The sequence below is a fragment of the Sarcophilus harrisii genome, chromosome 3 (assembly GCF_902635505.1).
Source record: "Sarcophilus harrisii chromosome 3, mSarHar1.11, whole genome shotgun sequence".
Taxonomy (NCBI): domain Eukaryota; kingdom Metazoa; phylum Chordata; class Mammalia; order Dasyuromorphia; family Dasyuridae; genus Sarcophilus; species Sarcophilus harrisii.
Genome location: NC_045428.1, coordinates 274,766,069 through 274,787,202, shown reverse-complemented (window position 1 = coordinate 274,787,202; position 21,134 = coordinate 274,766,069). Strand labels below are relative to the sequence as shown.

At 34.6% G+C, this 21,134-nt stretch overlaps 1 protein-coding gene across 6 annotated transcripts in view; it reads right to left on the bottom strand.

The window, feature by feature from the left end:
- The window catches only part of SH3KBP1 (SH3 domain containing kinase binding protein 1), a 453,585-nt gene that overhangs the window by 156,993 nt on the left and 275,458 nt on the right, over positions 1–21,134 (bottom strand). For all 6 annotated transcript variants that reach the window (XM_031959528.1, XM_031959530.1, XM_031959529.1 and 3 more), the window contains one exon: positions 882–957. In XM_031959528.1, the coding sequence (XP_031815388.1) occupies positions 882–957 (76 nt within the window). The remainder of the gene's footprint in view (positions 1–881; positions 958–21,134) is intronic.

The window sequence follows — 21,134 nt, the reverse complement described above, 5'->3', positions numbered from 1 at the left end:
AGAGTCCTAATACAACACTTGAACACTATATTTGTCTATTTTATGTAATGAATGAAGATGTGGGTAAACTCTTAAAACAAATAGTGTATACTCTATCTTAAAAGCAGTATCATTTTAAACTTGTGCTCTGACCTATTTTCAAATCCTCCATGAATCTTCACTTTTATGAAACAGAAAGTAGGACTCACAAAGAAGTCATGAGTTACTGAACAATGCAATGAGCAACTATGACTTCAAAGAACCGATGCTATCTATAATGGAAAGATTTTTTTGGATATAGTAAACAGGTAAATTTGTTTTGGTTCATTATGATGGTTTCAAGGCTTGCTTGCTTGTTGAATTTATTCTTTTTTTTTTTAAGCAAGCTGTACATAATAGAGAAGCATGGTTTCACACATTCTATCTGTAGTCTACTTTGTAAAAGGAAATGTTCATATTGCATATGAAGTTGTTAAGTTTAGAATTTAAAAAATGTTTAAAAGTTCCAACATAAGATTATATTTGTTTCCTCCTTTCTTCTTGATGCACCTAAAAATTACCTTCAGGAAAGTCAATTTAACCAAAATAACTATTTAACAGAGAGACTCTAAAACAATGGAAATGTCAAGGAAGAAATTAATGGTATGGACTGAGGCAAAAGCTCACTGAATTCTTGATTTATATAAAGGATCTAGGGACAAGATGATAGATTGCAATAAAGTTCTGAATCTAACTATAACACGTGATATTTTCCTACTGGCTGCATTCTACTGAGGTCTTTTGTATGCTGTGTATGTATGTGTGTGTTTTCACACTTTAAAATGTCATAAAAAAATCAATTCTAAACATTCAAAGAGGTTTAGTGGCTTTCAAGTATAAGGGGACTAAATGTAGACACTTACTCTTTGTTCTGCTGTCCATTTCTATTTTTGCTGGCTCTTGAGTTGCTGCTGTTGGAGGTAACTTCTTCCCAACCGTCTGAAATAAACAAATAAATTTTATTTAATAAGAGTAACTCAGGGTTGAAACCAGGATTGTAAATTAAATAAAAACAGCTAAAATAATGAATTTTTACATTAAAATTTTAAATTACTGTCCAACACACATGCCTATTTCTGAATTATAATGACAAATAACTGGACAAAGATCTAAATTTAAAATATAGGTAACTCATTAGTATTTTGGGATTATTTGTTCCCTTTATTTATCAACATACTTTATTAATGTTAATTATTGACCTAAATAAACAACCTGAGAGGGAAAAGGTGCAGTTTTCATATTTCAGATTAAAGATTATTTTTAAACCTAAATTAATTAAACTATTGCTAAATTCCCAAATCTTTTTTTTTTTTTAATTTAATAGCCTTTTATTTACAGGATATATACATGGGTAACTTTACAGCATTAACAATTGCCAAACCTCTTGTTCCAATTTTTCACCTCTTACCCCCCCACCCCCCTCCCCTAAATGGCAGGATGACCAGTAGATGTTAAATATATTAAAATATAACTTAGATACATAATAAGTATACATGACCAAAACATTATTTTGCTGTACAAAAAGAATCAGACTCTGAATTATTGTACAATTAGCTTGTGAAGGAAATCAAAAATGCAGGTGTGCATAAATATAGGGATTGGGAATTCAATGTAATGGTTTTTAGTCATCTCCCAGAGTTCTTTTTCTGGGTATAGCTAGTTCAGTTCATTACTGCTCCATTAGAAATGATTTGGTTGATCTTGTTGCTGAGGATGGCCTGATCCATCAGAACTGGTCATCATCTAGTATTGTTGTTGAAGTATATAATGATCTCCTGGTCCTGCTCATTTCACTCAGCATCAGTTCGTGTAAGTCTCTCCAGGCCTTTCTGAAATCATCCTGTTGGTCTAAATTCCCAAATCCTAAACAGATACTTTAATCCCATATTGCTATCTTTTTTAGAACCAGATTTATGATTCTGACATTATAAGACAGTAGTGTCAAATTCAAATGGATGCCTGCAGATACATATTGAAAACCAATCAATTAGCCAATAAACATTTATTCAGTTCCTACTATGTTCAATGGGCAGTTGGATGACACAATGAATAAAGTACTAAGTCTGGAGTCAGGAAGATCTGAGTTTGAATGTGGCCTCAGATCCTGGGCAAGTCATTTAACTCTCTTTGTCTCAATTTTCTCATCTGTAAAATGAGCTGGAGAAGGATACTGATACTCCAATATCACTGCCAAGAAAATCTCAAAAGGGATCACAAAGAGTCAGACACGACTGAAAAAACTGAACAACAATAACAATACTAAGTTCCAGGCACTATGTTATATTATATTTTATTTATTTTGTTAAATATTTCCCAATTACATTTTAATCTGATTCAGGCTGCACTCTGGAATTTAAGGGACTCCCACTGAGGAAACTTTCTCTATCAATGTAAATTGATATTTACTTATCAATATGTCATCTTAAGGAGTTGCCTGGGTAACTGGGAAATTAAGTGATTTTTGTCCAGCCTGTAATAACAGACACAGTACTTGAATACAGGTCTTTGATTAAAGCCTTCTCTCTACCCACTAAGCCCTACGGTGTCCTCACATCTCTAACTGCTCAATTATATTAAAATACACTGGCTTAATATGAGTTAATTTTCCTTTTTAAATTTAAAGCTAATTCTATTATCACCAACTGTTAGAGAATCAACCACAAAGAATGCTAAATAGTATCTTGCCTAAGGATGTTGCTATGAAAACAGGCATTTCTCAGAGTTCATTTTATTCATAAAAAAATGAAGGCAGACAAGGTGAGGGCCTTTTTGTGGCTACCAACTTTTTAGCATGATTCTTACTTAATTTCTAACCACTGTTTCCATGGATACAAGGGAGATAGTATAATAAAACTCACGGCCTACACACAAAAACTCAGCCAGCAAGTGATAAATCTCAGTGGCTGTATAAAAATCTCTCTGCACAAAGAAAATCCATGAATGAAGGGAGGAAACAAAATTAATGTGTCACTCATGGAACCAGGACCAAAGAAGTTTTCCTTTAAATGATAATGATTTGTAATTCCATTTTAAATCAGAAAAATGTCCTCATGCTCCTAGGGTAAAAATGGACATTAAATTTGAATAAATCACATGAAGTAGGTAATTCAAATTTTCAACCTTACATGAATTTTTAAAAATACTTTGCCTAATATTCTGTACATTTTACATGATGACATTTTGATTTGGTGCTTTGAGGCTTTCAGAGTTTGACTTTTAAAAAATGAAACATTCAAAGTAACATTCAACCCTGATTACTGAACATGCATACTAAAATTCTTGTCTAATTCTAGGGTAGTGAGAGAAGACTTTGATCTAAATTTTCCAGAGGGTCAAATTTTAGGGCCATAAGGTCATCTTTTAAAATATTATCTACAATGGAATCTCTGAAAATTCCTTTTATAATCCATTGGTCTCTTTTTTAGTGACCAAAAACCCAACATGTTTCTATTCTTGATCCATCAAGCAGAGCAAAAACAAAGGCAAAAATAGAATGGTAAATGTCACAGTCATATCTGGGCCATCAAGGAACGATTTTTTTTAAGTATCCTGGACAAATTTAATTATCTGCTGGCTGATCTTAAAAGATCAATTTTCAGCTTATCCTTTTTTGGATGATTTGTTTGCAATTTAACTCAGAAATATTTAACAATTATATACTAAAAACTTACCATGAACTGTGTCCTAAAGAGATCTAATAAAAGGGAACAGGATATGCTTATACAAGGAGTATTTATAGCAGCTCTTTTTTGTGCTTGCCAAGAATTGAAAATTGAGGGGATGCTTAACAATTGGGGAATGGGATGAATAAATGGTAATATATGTTTGTGGGAGAATACTATAGTGTTGTAACAAATCAGAAGAGTGGTTTCAGAAAAATCTTGGAAGATTTATGTGAACTGATGCAAAGTGAAATCAGCAGAACTAAGAGATCATCATACACAGTAACAACAATCTTGTAATGATGAACAATAGTAATAGACTTAACTATTCTGATCAATGCAATGATCCAAGACAACTATAAAGAACTCATGATGAAAAATGCCGTCTACCTCAAAAGAGAGAGTACAAATGAAAGTATAATTTTCTCCCTTTATTTTTCTTGATTTTTTTTTTTTTGCAATATGGCTAACATGTAAATATGTTTTACACTGATTTCATACACATAATTGACATCATATTACATGCTTTCTCATTGAGTGCAGGAGGGTCTGAAGGAAGAGATGATTTAAAACTCAAAAAAAATTTTAAGCTAAAAATAATCATTAAAAGAAAGAACTTTCTATAGTTAATGCATTGTGCTGGGATCATGTGGATACAAAGGTGAAATAAACAAGACACTGTTTTGTACTAGAAGAGAGTTCTATCTTTTAGCACTTTATGTTTCTATGGTGACAAAGTGAGCTCCTTTATATTACTGACATCCCAGTTCATTAGTCTAATAGAATAAGGTACTATTAAGATACATCTTCCATGTTCACATACTTCCCCTGAGAAAGACATAAAAGCTCAAGGTTTAATCTGTTGTTTTGTATACTATCTCACCTTGTATGTGTAAAACACAAATCCATCCAAATATCTTTAATCTCCACCTCTCTAACAACTCCTTTTCATCTGTCCACAGATATACTAAATCTTATCCTCCACAGCTAGAAAAGTCTTCCCTTTGCTTCATCCATATACTGTCACATCTCTCCATTATTTTTTAGCCAAATTTTGTACATGGGAAATATATCACCTGTTATCAATCTCTCATTATTTCTTAAAAGTATTTTGCCAAAAAAACTAAAAAAAAAAAACATTGAATTATCAAATTCAATTATATTTTCATCCTCATCTTAGATTTTTGCAGCAGCTAACATGTTGAGAAGCTACCAACTACTCATCTAACTGCTTCTCTTTCTCCATTACTGGCATTTCATTCTCTTCTTAAAGTTTTAAGGTAGCTTCCCTCCTCCAAGTTATGTCCCTGCCCCCTTTTTTCCCCTCCTCTCCATAAACTTTAACAATTTCATTCATCATCAAGACTTTAACAGAGATAGCTGCCAAATCTCTATTTCCAGCCCTTGGCTGCTTCCAAAAGTTCTAGATTTGTTCCAAGTATCTACAGGACATTTCTAATGTGCTTCTACCAATTTCCCAACTTTAATATGTGAAAATTGAGCTTATTAATCCCCAAGCCCCCAAATCTGCTATCTCTGATGCCCCCCATGCTGTTCTTCCTAATCCCCATTAATTGTCATTTATTCCATCTTCAAGATTCACAACTTTGTGTTATAACTTTGGGTTCTCTTTGACTCTTCTGGCTTCCTCACAACTAAAATAAATCAGTATGCAATCCTACCAGTTCTTCCTCCATAACCTCTTGGCATTCATCCCCTCCCTCTCTGTTTTCATTGCTACCACCCTAATACAAGCCTGGACTTGATATGACCTAAAAGGTCATCCCACTTCCACTCTCCCCTTCACCAACATCATCCTTTTCACACTCCAGCCAAACATGGCCATGTCCATTCATCTGCTCAAAACTCTTAAATAACAATTCATTTACATAACATAGAAAGGTCTATAAGGTCTTATAAGGAAGTAGTATAAGTATTATTATCTCTCTTTCTCTCTCTCTGTTTTTTTTTTTTTATGATATCATACCATTAAGTAACAGAAATAGATCCCCAATTAGATAAAATTCAAAAATTTCCACCTAATATTTAAGGTACTCCAGAGTCTGACATTAATCTACAATTGCAAGATTATCTAATCCCCTAACTCCAATACACCTTATAAATGTGTCAAACCAACAGTTTCTAACAGTCATATGGCCAACATCATTGGGGGAGCTGTGATTTTCAACTCTGGAATCATAAGTGCCTTTTCCCATTAAAGTTTCCCATCACGTTAAAAGATTAAGAGGGGAAATGAGAAGTTTCTTTAAACATGTGGAGACATCATATGGAAGGGACCTCAGCCTTTATTTGGCTTCAAAGGACAAATCCAGAAACAAAGAGGCAAACTGTGGCTGGAAATCAGGAAAATCTTAGCAGTTAAGAGATATATAAATGGAATGGGCTGTCTCTATGGTACTGAGCTCCCTCTGCTTCAACATGCGCAAGGAGAAGCAAGAAAATCACTTACCAACACTAATTAAATCATGTTCTACAGAAGATTCTTTTTGGATACAGGTTAGTCTAGATGTCCACCAGGATCCCAACTCTACAATTTGTATTTCTGTAATCACTGGACACCTTGGTCCCTCCAGAGACACAGAACACTGACATTTAAAAGCAATACATATCTATCTTCTACCATAACCCAGACAGTGCTTCAGATACTGTTCAATAATTGTTCAACAGTGAATAAAATTAAACCAAAATAATCTTGGAGAAGCTATTCCTTAGCTAAAAGCACTTACCCAGTTATAATAATAATAATAGCTAACATTCATGGTTTTAATAATAGCCAACATGTTAGCTTTAGCTATGGGCTTAACTACTATGTGCTAGATACTGTGCACTTTACAATTATTATCTCATCTTCATAAAAAATTATCTCATCTTACCTTCACAAAAACCCTATGTTATTATCCCCATTTTACAAATGAGGAAACTGAAGGAAATAGATTAAATGACTTGCCCAGGGACACCTAGGGACAGCATCTCTTTGAAGTAGATAACTTGAGGGTAATTCCTAGAAGCAACATAGCACAGTTGGTAGAAAACTGGCCTTGGAGCCAGGAAAATCTTTGTCTAGCTCTACCTCTGACACATCCTGACAGTGTGACCCTAGGCATGTAACCTCCATGAGGCAAAGGAAACTAATTCTCTAAGACTAGACAAGATGCAGATTAAGTACAGATCAGAGGAGGGAGTTTCCTCATTGGAAGTTATCTGTAATTTCTGAAATGTCACATTTGATACAAAAGTAATAAATAAATAAATGAATAAAAAGAATTTAGGCCACTTTACAAATATCCTGCAAACTGGGATTCAGAAAGATTAAATGATTTCCCCATGATGACAAAATTAACAACTCCCTGAGCTAGGATCTGAATTCAAGTCTTCTTGGTCTAAATCCAATGTTCTTTTCCTATTTCCATCCAAGGCCAGCCAGCCCTTTCTCCACTATTCCTCAATGGCAATTATTTTTTAAAAGTGCCAGGAATTAACAACGAAGAACGGTTGAAACTTTATTAGTGTTTCACATATCATACTGAGCTTCAACTTTTTCTAGCAATCAATCAATGTAAACATTTATTAGGCACCTACTGTATGCCAGGCACTCTGCTAACCACAAGGCCGATATGGCTTCAGACCATTTGTCAGAGCTTCCAGGGAGAACAGAGCACTCCTCTCCCCTCTTTTATATCAACTAAACATTTAAAAAAAAAGTGGGGCTCACTCCACAGAACAATAAATAAATCATAAATATAAATATAAATCATAACTATAAATAAATAAAAATTAATCATGAAATCATAAAGTCTCTCCCAAAAATTCAGAATAGAAACAATATGGAGAACCTCTGACTTACCTTCCCCTAGTCCTTTCCTGGCTCACATCTGGTTTCATTTGAGTCAGGTGGAACTGAATGTTAATTTTAAGAGGGAGGAGTTATAGGTGGAAGTGCCACCCAGGCTATTTACAGATGATATGTGGGAGAATAAGCTGGGAAACAGGCCTGGGTATCCCCTGAGGTAGACCATATAGCTTTAAATCTCTCCTGGCAAAGCAGAATAGGGAAAAGGGGATTCTCACATATAACCAGCCATCTTTTCCTTGGATCAAAAGGTCCCTTGATATGAAAAGATAAGAAACAAAAAGGTTTTTTACAAGAAGTCTTTCAGAAAACATCCTTCCTCACCTTCCAGGAAACTACCACAGGAAAGGATCCAGCTAGAGCCACTTGGTGTGTAACAGAAGGACCAGAATGTCTGAACCAGTCTCTCCTCGCTTCCTCCATGTACTACAAGCAAAAACCTCACCCAACAGTTGCTTACATTTGTCTTCACTGTCTGCAGACTAAATGACAAACTATTGCTTGACTTGGCAAGGAAGGGAAAGAGAACAAACTGACAGGTATACAAATGGACTGTCACTCTTGATTAATCCTACACACACGTTCATCACCAGGCTGGAATATGGCCTACTTATTACCCAAAAGATTCTGCCCTAGTTTCAAGTTATTCCCTTCCTTCCTTTATTTTTAATCTCTGCTAGTCCTTTAAAAAAAAAAAAAGTGGCAATAAGGGAGGAATGAATAAAAGTAGCTTACGAGCACTTACTATGTTACCAGGTATTTTGTTGGAGATACAATCATAAAGCAGCAAAACAGCCCTTGACCTTCAGGAGCTTATACAGTAATGGGAGAAAACAATGCAAAATATGGAAATAAAAAGAGGGAAAGGAAGTATGTGCAGGGAAGCACTGGGGAGATAGGATGAAAGCTCAACAGTGAGACCTAAGGTTCAAGGGGGAAAGTCTGTGTTGTAGAGAAAAGGAAATGAGAAAGATGGCTTAGGTGCAAGGGGAAGGGGAAACGAATAGGAAGATGTCCACGATGCAACAGACATGGTGTGGATCTAGTTTAAAAGAATACAAAATAAGCAGCATAATATAGAGCATAAAGAGCTAGTTTCTGAGTCAGAAACACCTGGGTTCAAGATTTACTTAACACTTGCACGTACTAGCTGTGTGATTTTTGACCAAGTCATTCATCTCCTGGTGCCCCAGGCAACTCTGCTAGATGATGAATTTCCAACTGATGTCAGAAGAGGGAATTTCCTACAGTGATAAAATCACTGGTTTAGACCAAAATCAATCAAAAAACAAAAACCCCACAAAGTGATGCATAATTATACTGTTTAATCATCTCTAAGGAAAAATAGAAAATATAAGGAATATTATTTAAATAATAAACCCATCTTTTTCTCAGTATCCTTCCCAGATATATTTAAATTAAAAAAAAAAAAAAAAACTTTGTATGTTGTTTTAACAGAGTTAAGTTTCTTCTTTATTTTTGGTTCTTTGAATTTTAGTTGCTAATATCTCCATCAACACAGATAACCATCATATGATTTCAATAAGTGCCAGAAATAATTTTTGCTTTTTGTACTGAAATGAAGAAACCACTACTTATAGGACGGAAAAATCAGTGTATAAATGACATAAGCCTTTCCAATGTAATGCATTCCTACTCCAAGAGACCAGTGTATCAGTTTTAATTCTGGCTACTGATTCTACATTTTTATGAGACCAGGATGCTGACAAAGTCAGGTCAAACCTACAGGATGACAGCATTCCCCTGAATTTATGCCAAACTGATGACACAAGCTACTCTAAACAGTATGAGCACCCACAACATAACTTTTTTAAAGAGGAGCAAATTTAAAGCACACTTACAACTCAAAATTAAAATTGAGATGCCACATATATAGGAAGATAAATGTCTAAAGAATAAAAAGATTCCAGAGTTCTAGAAGCTCATGCCACAGTTGCCAGCAGCCCAATTTCATTTAAAGACAGATTTTAAACAAAAGAAATGCTACAGCATGTAGGCTATTTATAGATACTAAAAATGAGCTTCCCACTGTAAAATAAAAGGCACTGATGAGCTTTGGAAGGGTGGGCCATCACAGTGTGTGACAACACATCTACTCTATTTGCTCAGCAAGCTGCATGTTCCATCTCTGAAAAACATAAGCAAACGCCCACAATTTTTCTTATTCCTAGACTACCATTATTGTTTTAAAAAGTGAAGTAGGAGAATAGGTATATTCCCAGTAGACACCCTGTGAATTAAGACCATACAAGGCATAGGATTTATTTGTAAGATATCTACTATTCTGTTTTGTAGCCTTCAAAAAAATGGTCAGGTCAATGCAAGGCAATCACGGCCTAATGGAGAGACCACTAGGAAAAATTAGGAGAAATAGCAGAAAGTCACTAGTATGTCAGAGAGAATTTGAAGTAAGAAATCAAGATCAATACCAGGATCAAATAAATGTTTATTGAATGACCTTGTATATAAGGTACAATAAATGCTTAAATACTCTGGCAGACTCTGATCACAAGATGCTAATTTCACAAATGTGCCATTTTCTCATGTAAGAAGGAAGCTATAAGCACTTGCTTCCTGCTACTTCTCTGACCCCAACTATTCTTTTTCTGTGAAAGAAACAGCAAGAAGTACTTATCGCTATTAAAGCTTAAGACTACACTAAGAAGAAATAGCAAGAACTTAATGCTTATAGCTGTTACAGCTTAAGACAGTGTAGTCTTCTACATTTCTTAGTGTAAAGAAGTAGCAAAAGTGAGTACTTATAGCTATTAAAACTTAAAACTACACTAAGAATGTTGGGATACATGGAAATGTGATTTTGTGTGTTTACTCCCTTCACCAATACAGATGAGGCTCTCTCCCCACTTTGTCAATCCTATGGACCTTTTCCATAAATTTTCTCTATAGAATCTACCCAATATTTTGGAGACCCCTTCTTGTTATTTTAACATTGGAGAGAGATATATGTGTGTGTGTGTGTGTGTGTGTGTGTGTATGCATGCATGTGCATATATATGTATGCATATAAGGGAATATATAGTTGTGATTTTACAGTTAATAAAGAATTTCCCTCAAAAATTATTCTCACCAATTTTATTTCTAAATCATTAACTTTAAAAGTGATATATTTCACATCAAAAACCAATATGGACTATTATTGAAATTCATTGCTAGAGCTCATAGGATTAAAGCTAGACAGGTCAATGGGTTCAACTCCCTCATTTAACTGACATGAAAACAGACTGGAAAAGATGAATGACTTGCCAAGATACTTAATTGGTTGAGTTAGCATGGAACTTTCTGGATTTATTTTTTTTTTTAATTTTTTATTACTATCTTTTATTTTCTCATTATCTACTTCATATTTATTTGTATATAAAGTATAAAATTTGCTTACATATAAATTTCCATGTGATATGAAGTATTCAAATTTGTATATGAACTAGGTGATGTGAAAACAAAAGATAGCAATAAAAATTAAAAATAAATTGAGGGGATAGATAGCTAGATGGCACAGTGGATAGAGCACCAGCCCTGAAATCAGAAAAACCCAAATTCAAATCCAATCTCAGACACTTAATCCTTACTAGCTATGTGATCTTGGGCAAATCACTTAACCCCAACTGCCTTGCAAAAAATAAAATAAATTCACAAAGTTCCCATCCTAAGTCTCCCAATAACTATATTAATATGTGTGTATATGTATACTTACACATAGGTATTTCTTACACACACACACACACACACACCCTTTTCCTCTCATAAAACTATCCCTTAAAACAAGGAATTTTCCAAAACGAAAAGAAATTCTTCAACATAATCAACAAACACATCAATGAAATATGATGTATTTCACAACCACAGATCTTCCCATTTTTAAAAAGAATGGGATGTACGTTCTCATATGTCTTCTTTGGAGTCAAGCTTGATCTCTACTTGTTTTTACCAAAAAAGAGAAATCCTCAGTCAGTGCATACATAGGCTGAAACTGACTGAAGAAGTGAAAGAAGTATACGTCATCTTAGGGAGGAGACTGAACAAACAGGAAAAACAAGAACAAGTTTCTCCTCAATAGAATGTTCTGTTATTTAAATGAAAGGATTTCTTTGACTTACTCTGAAACTGACTGTAGGAATTATGTATTTATTGCCCTGGATCTGGACCTTACAAAATTAATACCATTTAGAGGCTGACTAAAAGACCTCTAAAGTCACTTTTAATGTTAGAATTTCATGATTCTATGATTCAATCAAAGACCTTCTAAAATAAAAGGATACTTCCATCTATTAAAATAAAGTTAATTACCTTGTAAAAGAAAAATGCATTTGTCATAAAACATTATAGAATTAAAATGACCTAAAATTTTGATTTAACAGAATTTCTATTTTTTTCTGTTTAAGCACTAAAAAGACAATCTTAAGTATTGTTTTCCCATTTCAATAGCAACAACAACAAAAAAAATCAGTTCCCTGATATCCAAATTATCTCATAAAACATATTGTATTCAATTCTGCTATTCTTTTGTTACTATACTATATAACATCTCCTTTCTCCCCATTTAAGCCCAATGCCTTAAATGCATATTCCTGCTGCCTTCATTTTCTTTCACTATTTCCCACATGTAGTTAAAGAGGAATTAGATGGATGCTTCACCGAGTCAAAAGCCCCAAGTTCAAATCTGACCTCAGACACATTGATAATTGGGCAAATACTTAACATCTGTTTGCCTCAATTGGAGAAGGAAATGGCAAACTACTCCAGTATCTTTGCCAAGAAAATCTGTTAGGTTATAAAGACATGGACACAACTGAATAATAAGATGTATCTAAGGCAGATTTATTTAGGGACCAATGATTATACAGCATGTGATCACAGAATGTTACTAATTTGGATGAGGGTGAGTGGTAGGGAAGAGAATATTAAAAGAGTACCTGAGGAAGTAGTCTGAGTTTTATTCCTCTAAGGTTTTTATAAAACCTTATCATGAAAAGTTTGATGAAAAACTAAGAAAATATGTACCACCTACCTACCATCAGACTATCAAAGTCCATGACTCCAAAAAAATCTTATTTATAAAATCACTCCCAGCTCTAAAATTAAATGTTCTATAAAGCCTTGACATATTCTCTTACCCTAGGATATTATCCTTTCTTCTTCACAACTGAATCCTACTTCTTCTTTTTTTTTTTTTTTGAATCCTACTTATCCTTAAGCTCTAATTCAAGCCCCATCTCTTTCATAACACCTTTCCCTAAGAACTTCAGTCTATTTCCTTCTGTTCTTATTGTTACTGTTGTTTGCTCTTAGTTCTCAAGGAAGACCATAATATCAGGGAGGTGATATCATAACAAATATGTGAGTTGGATTTAAGTGAGGGAGGGCTGGGCAAGGTCACCTACATCACTTTCCCCTCCAGAGCCATCCAGGTCCAGTGGCCAGATGCAGATCAGGACGACTAGAGATTGCCCTGGATGCAACAGGAGTTCTGGACCTTTTTAAGCTAAGTGCTTCAACAGGTCTCAGTTTGACCGAAGCTGCATCCATTCAGGGATAATGGTCAATAAAAGACCGGGGGAAAGAGGCAAAGGTAAAAATTATGGCTTCTCTGTATACTAACTAGGTGACTCTGGAATAAGTCACATCATCTCTCATCCCCATTTTTCTTATATGTACCATGGACTAGATCAAGGATTCTTAACAGGTGTGTGTGTGTGTGTGTGTGTGTGTGTGTGTGTGTGTGTGTGTTTCTTTGGGTAGTTTGGGAAAACCTATATCCTCCTCATGGCATAAAGTAAAATAAAATAAAATACATAGAATTTAACAAGGACTACAGTTATACTGAAATAGTTATTCAAATATTTCTTTTAAAAAACAAATTGAAGTATCCCAAGTTAAGAAACCCTTGGTCCAGGAGGTCTAAATTTTCTCCAGGCCTAAATCCTATGCCACAGCAATCATCTAGTACTTAACATATACTGTGTTGCTAGCTCTATTTTTATGTGTCTATGTATAGTATCCTTACTCCCCACATGAAGGGATATCTATAGTATCTCTACATGGATATTGTCTGAGATGACAATATCCTTGAGAAATAATAATAGCTATAGAAAGTACTTTACCAATATTATTTCATTTTATTCACACAACAACCCTGAGAGGTCTACACTATTATTATCCTCATTTTATAGATGAAGAAATTGAGGCATAAAGATTTACCTGATTCCAGATCCAACACACTATCTCAGGGGCTGTATGTCTTTTCCCTCTTTCCTTTAACCAATTATTTATCTATCCCTCTTACAAGATTGCTAGTAAGTTCAAATGACTTTACAAGTAATCTTGTTAGAAGAAATCTAAAAATGTCCAGATATTTGATGCTCTAATACCTTTCACATTTTTCAGCCATATAGAGTAACTTTCTCTTTAAAGAGTTACCTCTGCATTTCCCACTCAGCCACACTCATTTTACCCTTCTCTGAATAATTCCTCACCATTCACCCCAAGACCCCCACCTCTTCCACCCAGAACATACCACCCTCCATAGGCTTTTCCCATTTTGTGTGTTGTGTTTTCCCATTAGATTATCATTTCCTTGAAAGTGGGGGCTGCTCTCTATTTTTCTGTTGCTATACCCAGTATTTAATACTTGGTACATAGCAGGGCACTTAATAAGTGTTTATTAACTATGACTATGATTATGATTGACTGAAAAGAGAGAAATAAGAGTGGATGATTAGACTTCAAGTACAATCTAGTATTATATTAGTTGACAAAATATTAATCACTGAAAGAGAAATAAGTACCATAAAATATCACTGCATTTACCCAGGGCACTGCTGGGCAAAGGGGTGAGGAAGGAATATATAAGCATATGTATCTATGTGGGTGTATACACACATACATATATACACATATGTGTGTACATGTATGCCAAATACAAATCACATACAAGATGACTTTGGGAAAAGGCCCTAACATATGGGGTGACTAGGATAGCCCTTGTGCAGAAAAAAAGGTGAATGCTTACATTGAGTATTGAAGGAAATCAGGAATTTCAAGTGGTAGAGATGGGAATAGAGTACATTTCAGGGTTGGTGAATCATCAGTGAAAAGGCCCAGACATGGGAAATGGTATGGTATGAAGAACAGCAAAAACGCCAGTTTGGCTGGAAAGGAATGATTTTGGGGGAGAAACATAAGGAGTTTGGTTTTGAATGTATATATTGAATTTTAGGTGCCAATGGTACATCCACTAAAAAATGTCCAATAAAGAGTTCATAATATGATTCCTAAAACTGAGAAAGAGAAAGAGAAACAAGAGACAGAGAAAGAGAAACAGAGAGATACAAAGAGATAGAGAGACAGAAACAGAAAGGAAGAGAGAGGTAGGGAATACTGAGGCTAGATAGGGAACTGGAATAAAGGAATGATCAGCTATCTAATTCTAAAATCCTAGGATGGGATTGGCTCCACATAAAGAATCCATTGCACAAAGGCTCTTATTTTAGCAACATAGAGGAAGTCCAGTAGCAATAATTTTTTCCACTCTGAGTAAATCATTTAACTTCCCTTGGTCCCAGTTTCCTCAATCAAAAAATATTGGGAGGAGGGGAGGAGGAGAAAGAGGAAGGTAATAGTGAGATAGAAGGAACTTGATCCCTCTGAGGTCACTTAGCTCTGGATTTATGATCCTTTGTTTGAGTTTAGAATCTTCTGAAATTTCTAAAAAAAAAATTTTTTTGCTGTTAAAAGGTCACAAATGAAATTGTGATTTCTTTCTTTTCTTTTCTTTTTTTTTTGATTAAAGCTTTTTATTTTCAAAACATATGCATAAATAATTTTCAATATTCACCCTTGCAAAACCCTGTGTTCCAAATTTTTTCCCTCTCTTTTCCCCCCTCCCAAATGGCAAGTAATCCAATAAATGTTAAAAATATACAATTCTTTTATACATATTTCCACAATTATTATGCTACACAAGAAAAATCAGATAAAAAAGGGAAAAAATAAGAATGAAAATAAAATGCAAGGAAACAACAACAAAAAAGGTGAAAATACTATGTTGTGATCCACACTCAGTCCCCACAGTTCTCTATCTGGATGTAGATGGCTCTTTCCATCACAAGTCTATTGGAATTGGCCTGAATATTTCACTGTTGAAAAGAGTCACATTCATCAGAATTGATCATTACATAATCTTGTACATTGCCATGTACAAAATGTTCTCTTGGTTCTATTCACTTCACTCAGCATCAGTTCATGTAAGTCTCTCCAGGTCTCTCTAAAATCATCCTCCTGATCATTTCTTACAGAAGAATAATATTCCATAATATCCACACACCATAACTTATTCAGTCATTCTCCAACTGATGGGCACCCACTCAGTTTCCAGTTTCTTGCCATTACAAAAAAAGGCTGCTACAAACAAAATTGCAATTTCAACTAAAAAAAAGTAGCATTACTTAAAGCAACTGTGGAAGAAAAATTATTGTACTCTGTATTATACACATGTTTATTAATTAAATAATTCTAATTCTAAGCATTTCTGCTGAGAGAGAAAAACATTTAAAAAGTCAAGGGCTTCCTTTGTAAATTTCTCTACATTAACTATTTACAAGTTATAATTTATAAGGTTCAAAAACAAAATATGCTTCCCCAGCAGAGGGACAGATGAGGAGGACTTGCCCTAATCTGGATCACACAATGGGATGAAGTTTTGATTTAACAAGCAAGACACTGAACTCTGAGAAATTCTGGAAAAACATTTTTTCCAGAATCATTCAATCCTTCAGCAACCCCCTCTAAGAAGACTTCTTTTCAGTATTATCAAAGATGAACCCAAGAGATATTTCTATTAACTGAAGTTACCAAAAGAGAAAGAGAAACAAGAGACAGAGAAAGAGAAACAGAGAGATACAAAGAGAAAGATGAAGTTTTGGTATGCCTGATCATGACCTTAATCACTTCAGGAAATACTTACAGAACTGATCATATTCTTTTAAAAAAAATAAAAATGGTTAGTTCTTCAATAAAGGTGACATAAAAAGATTTTGGTGTAAGACTGATAAAAGATCCTCATTCAAGGACTTCTGATTTAAATACTGTCCTAACATTATTCTGTAATATGTAACCTAAAGAGCAAAATAAAGAAGGTTGGGTGGTGAGAGTGACTTAGTATATTTCCATAAAAATCATTCATGATGTACTAAGAGGCATCATAGTGAACTGAATTTGGAGTCAGACCTTAGTTTGAATCTCAGCTGTACAACTAGGAATTTCACTTGTCTGACATTAGGAAAATCACTTCATCCCTCTGGGCCTCAGTCTCAACTATGTAACCTGCCTTTGGAATGGAGATCTGGAAGTCCCAAAGACCTTCTCTCCTAAGTCTCTAAATATTCTAATTTCACTCAGTCCTCGGGGAAGGAGGTGATAAGTGGAAGACTATTCTGCTACTTAAATCTGCAAGGCTATTATCTCTCTTTTTTGCACTGAAATGTCACTATTTAAAATGTGCATTGTACTTAATCCTTAATCCTTACAAAGCATAGGAATAGCTATATTCCTTGGTACACTGACTACCTGAAATATTTAATGTTTGAGATTCTTTACTACCCCAAATAATCAGTGGAGCAGATAACTCCTAATGGTGTGAATTATGGAATAAATCTACCTTATCAGTGTATCTCTGCATATCAGTACTTAATCACATCTAAAGCATCCTTCTGACAGGGTACAACTGCTAAAGGAGATGTGGCAGTAATAAGGCCACCTGGCCTTGGGAGTGCTGTAGTTCCATAAACAATACTGGCTGTCACAAAACAATCTGTGGGTCAGTAATAAACAAGGTTTTTAAGACAATAATGAAGTGCATACCAGATCAACCTTAACTCCACCTCTAAGCCATAAAATTCAATAATGATATGATACCAAACCACTCATTAACTCCACCCGTAAGACCACTCCTCAATTTTATCTCTAAACTATAAAATTAATATATCAGTGTATAGAAATACTGGGACCTCTCAATCTTTTTTCTATAAATTTATTTTCTTACTCCACTAATTCTTTTGGAATTTTGACAGTTGTTGTCAACATAATAAATCTTTGTCCCTTAACTTGGAGACAAACTGAATTTTCAAATTATTTTGCCATACCTAGGTCACCAACCTGGGGATCCTAACATTGTTGGGGTGTCTTTCACCATCAACAATATTAACTTCTATGTTATAATTATATATATATACATATATAATTATATAATATGTAACATTATATATAAAAAACACTTGTTCTTTCAGAGCTTGGTAAAATTAACCTGTAAGTCCATCTGTGTCTGCTACCTTTTTGTAATTCTGTACTCATTAATAGTGGATTCCCCTTTTGAAATTGCTCTAGATACCTTGTCCACTTCTAATTTAGTTAAATTTGATTGTTTTGTAGTGCTATAGATAATTATATATATGTGTGTGTGTGTGTGTGTGTTAATAAAATATGTTGCTTCTATTATATATTAAAGATACATAACAAAATATTATGCTCTATTATATAATAATATAGTAAACATTGTATATATATGCACGTGTATATCAATATAGTATATATTATTTGTAATGCAGAGAGCCTCTCTCTCAAGGGCAAAAAAACAAACCAACAACTTTGTCCACTACCACCTTGTCTCCCCTTGCTGTATGATCAGTGCACTTTTGGGCAAAGCTTAAAAAATGAGCTTTATTAAAATATATCAAAATATATATTGCATATTAATATAGTATATATAAAGACAATATATATAGCATATTCTATATTGGTTTATATTCTATATAATATGCTATAATACTAATATACAGCAGTGTTTGTTGTTTTGTTGTTATTCATCTAATTCTTTATGACCCCATTTGGAAATTTTTCTGGTGTTCACATGTCAGGCCTGATGCTTAATCATCACTATACTACCTAGTTGCCAATCAGTAAGACTGATTCTCATTGATTGACCAACAACAAGTCCCAGACCAAGCTCCAGTTGGTCATAGTTTAGATCCTGTTTCGGCCAGAAAACCTGAAGGTCTTCCCCTCCCTCCCAGATTTTTTTTTTTTTTAGGACTAGGTAAAAGAGACCATTTTTTTTTTGCCTCAATTGTTACCTAGCCTTAATCACTGGTGTGTGACCTAATCAAACTAAGACCTGTTGAAAATATTAACTTTAAAAGGCCAAGGTTTCCCATTTCATCTAGGGCTTTCTCCAATGGTCCTGATCTCTATCTGGCCACTAGATCCAAATGGCTCTGGGTGAAAAAGTGAGGCAAGTAACCTTGCATAGCCCTCCACTTAAATCCAATTCAACATGATATATATATATATATATATATATATATATATATATATATATATATATATATATATATATATATATTATGTGTGTTCATCTATATAGGTATCTACATAGATATAGATACTGATATGTTTTAGTGTAACTCATTTAAGTTTTGCAAAAAAGCACTGTCCATGGGAGGATGGGGAAAGGGCAAAATAAAGGCAGATATTTTCCCTCTCCCCCACTTCCTTAGGAGTTCATTAAAGCTTTGTATGTGCTTTAGCCTTGATCTGGAGCAGACTACTCCTACTTCCAGTGATCCTGTTTTTGGAAAAGGGCTGGGCACATTCTGGAGAGCAATTTGGAACTATGCCCAAAAAGTTATCAAACTGTGCATACCCTTTGATCCAGCAGTGTTTCTACTGGGCTTATATCCCAAAGAGATTATAAAGAAGGGAAAGGGACCTGTATGTGCGAGAATGTTTGTGGCAGCCCTGTTTGTAGTGGCCAGAAGCTGGAAAATGAATGGATGCCCATCAATTGGAGAATGGTTGAGTAAATTGTGGTATATGAATGTTATGGAATATTATTGTTCTCTAAGAAATGACCAGCAGGACGAATACAGAGAGGATTGGCAAGACTTACATGAACTGATGCTGAGCAAATGAGCAGAACCAGGAAATCATTATATACCTCAACAATGATACTGTATGAGGATGTATTCTGATGGAAGTGGATTTCTTCAACAAAGACAAGCTCTAACTTAGTTTCAATTGATCAAGGATGGACAGAAGCAGCTACACCCAAAGAAAGAACACTAGGAAATGAATGTAAACTGCTTGCATTTTTGTTCTTCTTCCCGGGTTATTTATTCCTTCTAAATCCAATTCTCCTTGAGCAACAAGAAAACTGTTCGGTTCTGCACACATATATTATATCCAAGATCCACTGCAATCTATTTAACATGTATAGGACTGCTTGCCATCTTTGGGGAGAGGGCGGAGGGAGGGAGGGGAAAAATCGTAACAGAAGTGAGTGCAAGGGATAATGTTGTAAAAAAACTACCCTGGCATAGGTTCTGTCAATAAAAAGTTATTAAAAAAAAAAAAAAAAAAAAAAAGGAAAAGGGCTGGGCAGGCTGGGAAAGCAAGGTAAGAAGAATGGAGGAGAAAGTCTCTGAAAGTGGGAAAAAAACCTGAGACAATATTAGGAGCAGCTCCTAAAAAGTAAACCTTAAGGGGATGCTGATGGGCCAGGGTAGAGCCAGTCCCAGCAAGAGAGTGTTTGAGATGCCCAGCTTCAGGGAAGCATGTGCTTTTCATGGGGTCAGGATTGATCCAGTGGCCTCTTTCATCTATTAGCAGAACTGTTTGTACCCTTTCATTACATGAGTCAAAGTAGCCAGTTATGCAAGTTTGTTCCCACCAGTTACTTTGAATTTACACTTATCCCTTTCATGTCATAGAGATTTTACCAGCATGGTATTCCTGCACTCTGAAAAATCCACGTAAAATTTTCTGGCATCCCCTTCCTAACAGAAAAGACATTTGATACTAAGTGAAGTGAGAGGAACCAAAAGAAGGTGGTACATGCAACAGCAAGATTATACAATGATCAATTCTGATGGATGTGGCTCTTTTAAACAGCAAGGTAATTCAGGCCAGTTCCAATGGTCTTGTGATGGAGAGAGCTATCTGCTCCCAGAGAGAGGACTGGGGGGCTGAAAATGAATCCCAATATAGTATTTTCACTCTTTTGTTGATTGTTTGCATTTTGTTTACTTTCTCATTTTTTTCTTTTTGTTCTGATTTTTCTTGTGCACCATGATAATTTTGGAAATATATATAGAATTGCATGTTTAACATATTGGATTACTTGCCCTCTAGGGGAGGGAGTGAGGGGAAGAGAAAGAAAAAAATTTGGAACACAAGATGTTGCAAAGATGAAGATTGAAAATCATCTATGCATATGTTTTGAAAATAAACAGTTTTAATCAAAATAATAAAAATAAAAAAGTTTAAAAATGCAAAAAAACACAAAACACTGATTTGCTTATGGTATTTATTACACAATACTATATATATATTTTATGCATTTCCGAGTTTCTCAACATTTTCTGTGTCATCTGCTCTTTGCATATTGTCTGCAGTTTCCATAAAACTACCCAAAAATTCCCATTTAATTTCTTATACTGACCAGTGATGTATCAAAATCATGATGGGGGAAGTCATGATCTTTATCTAGAAAT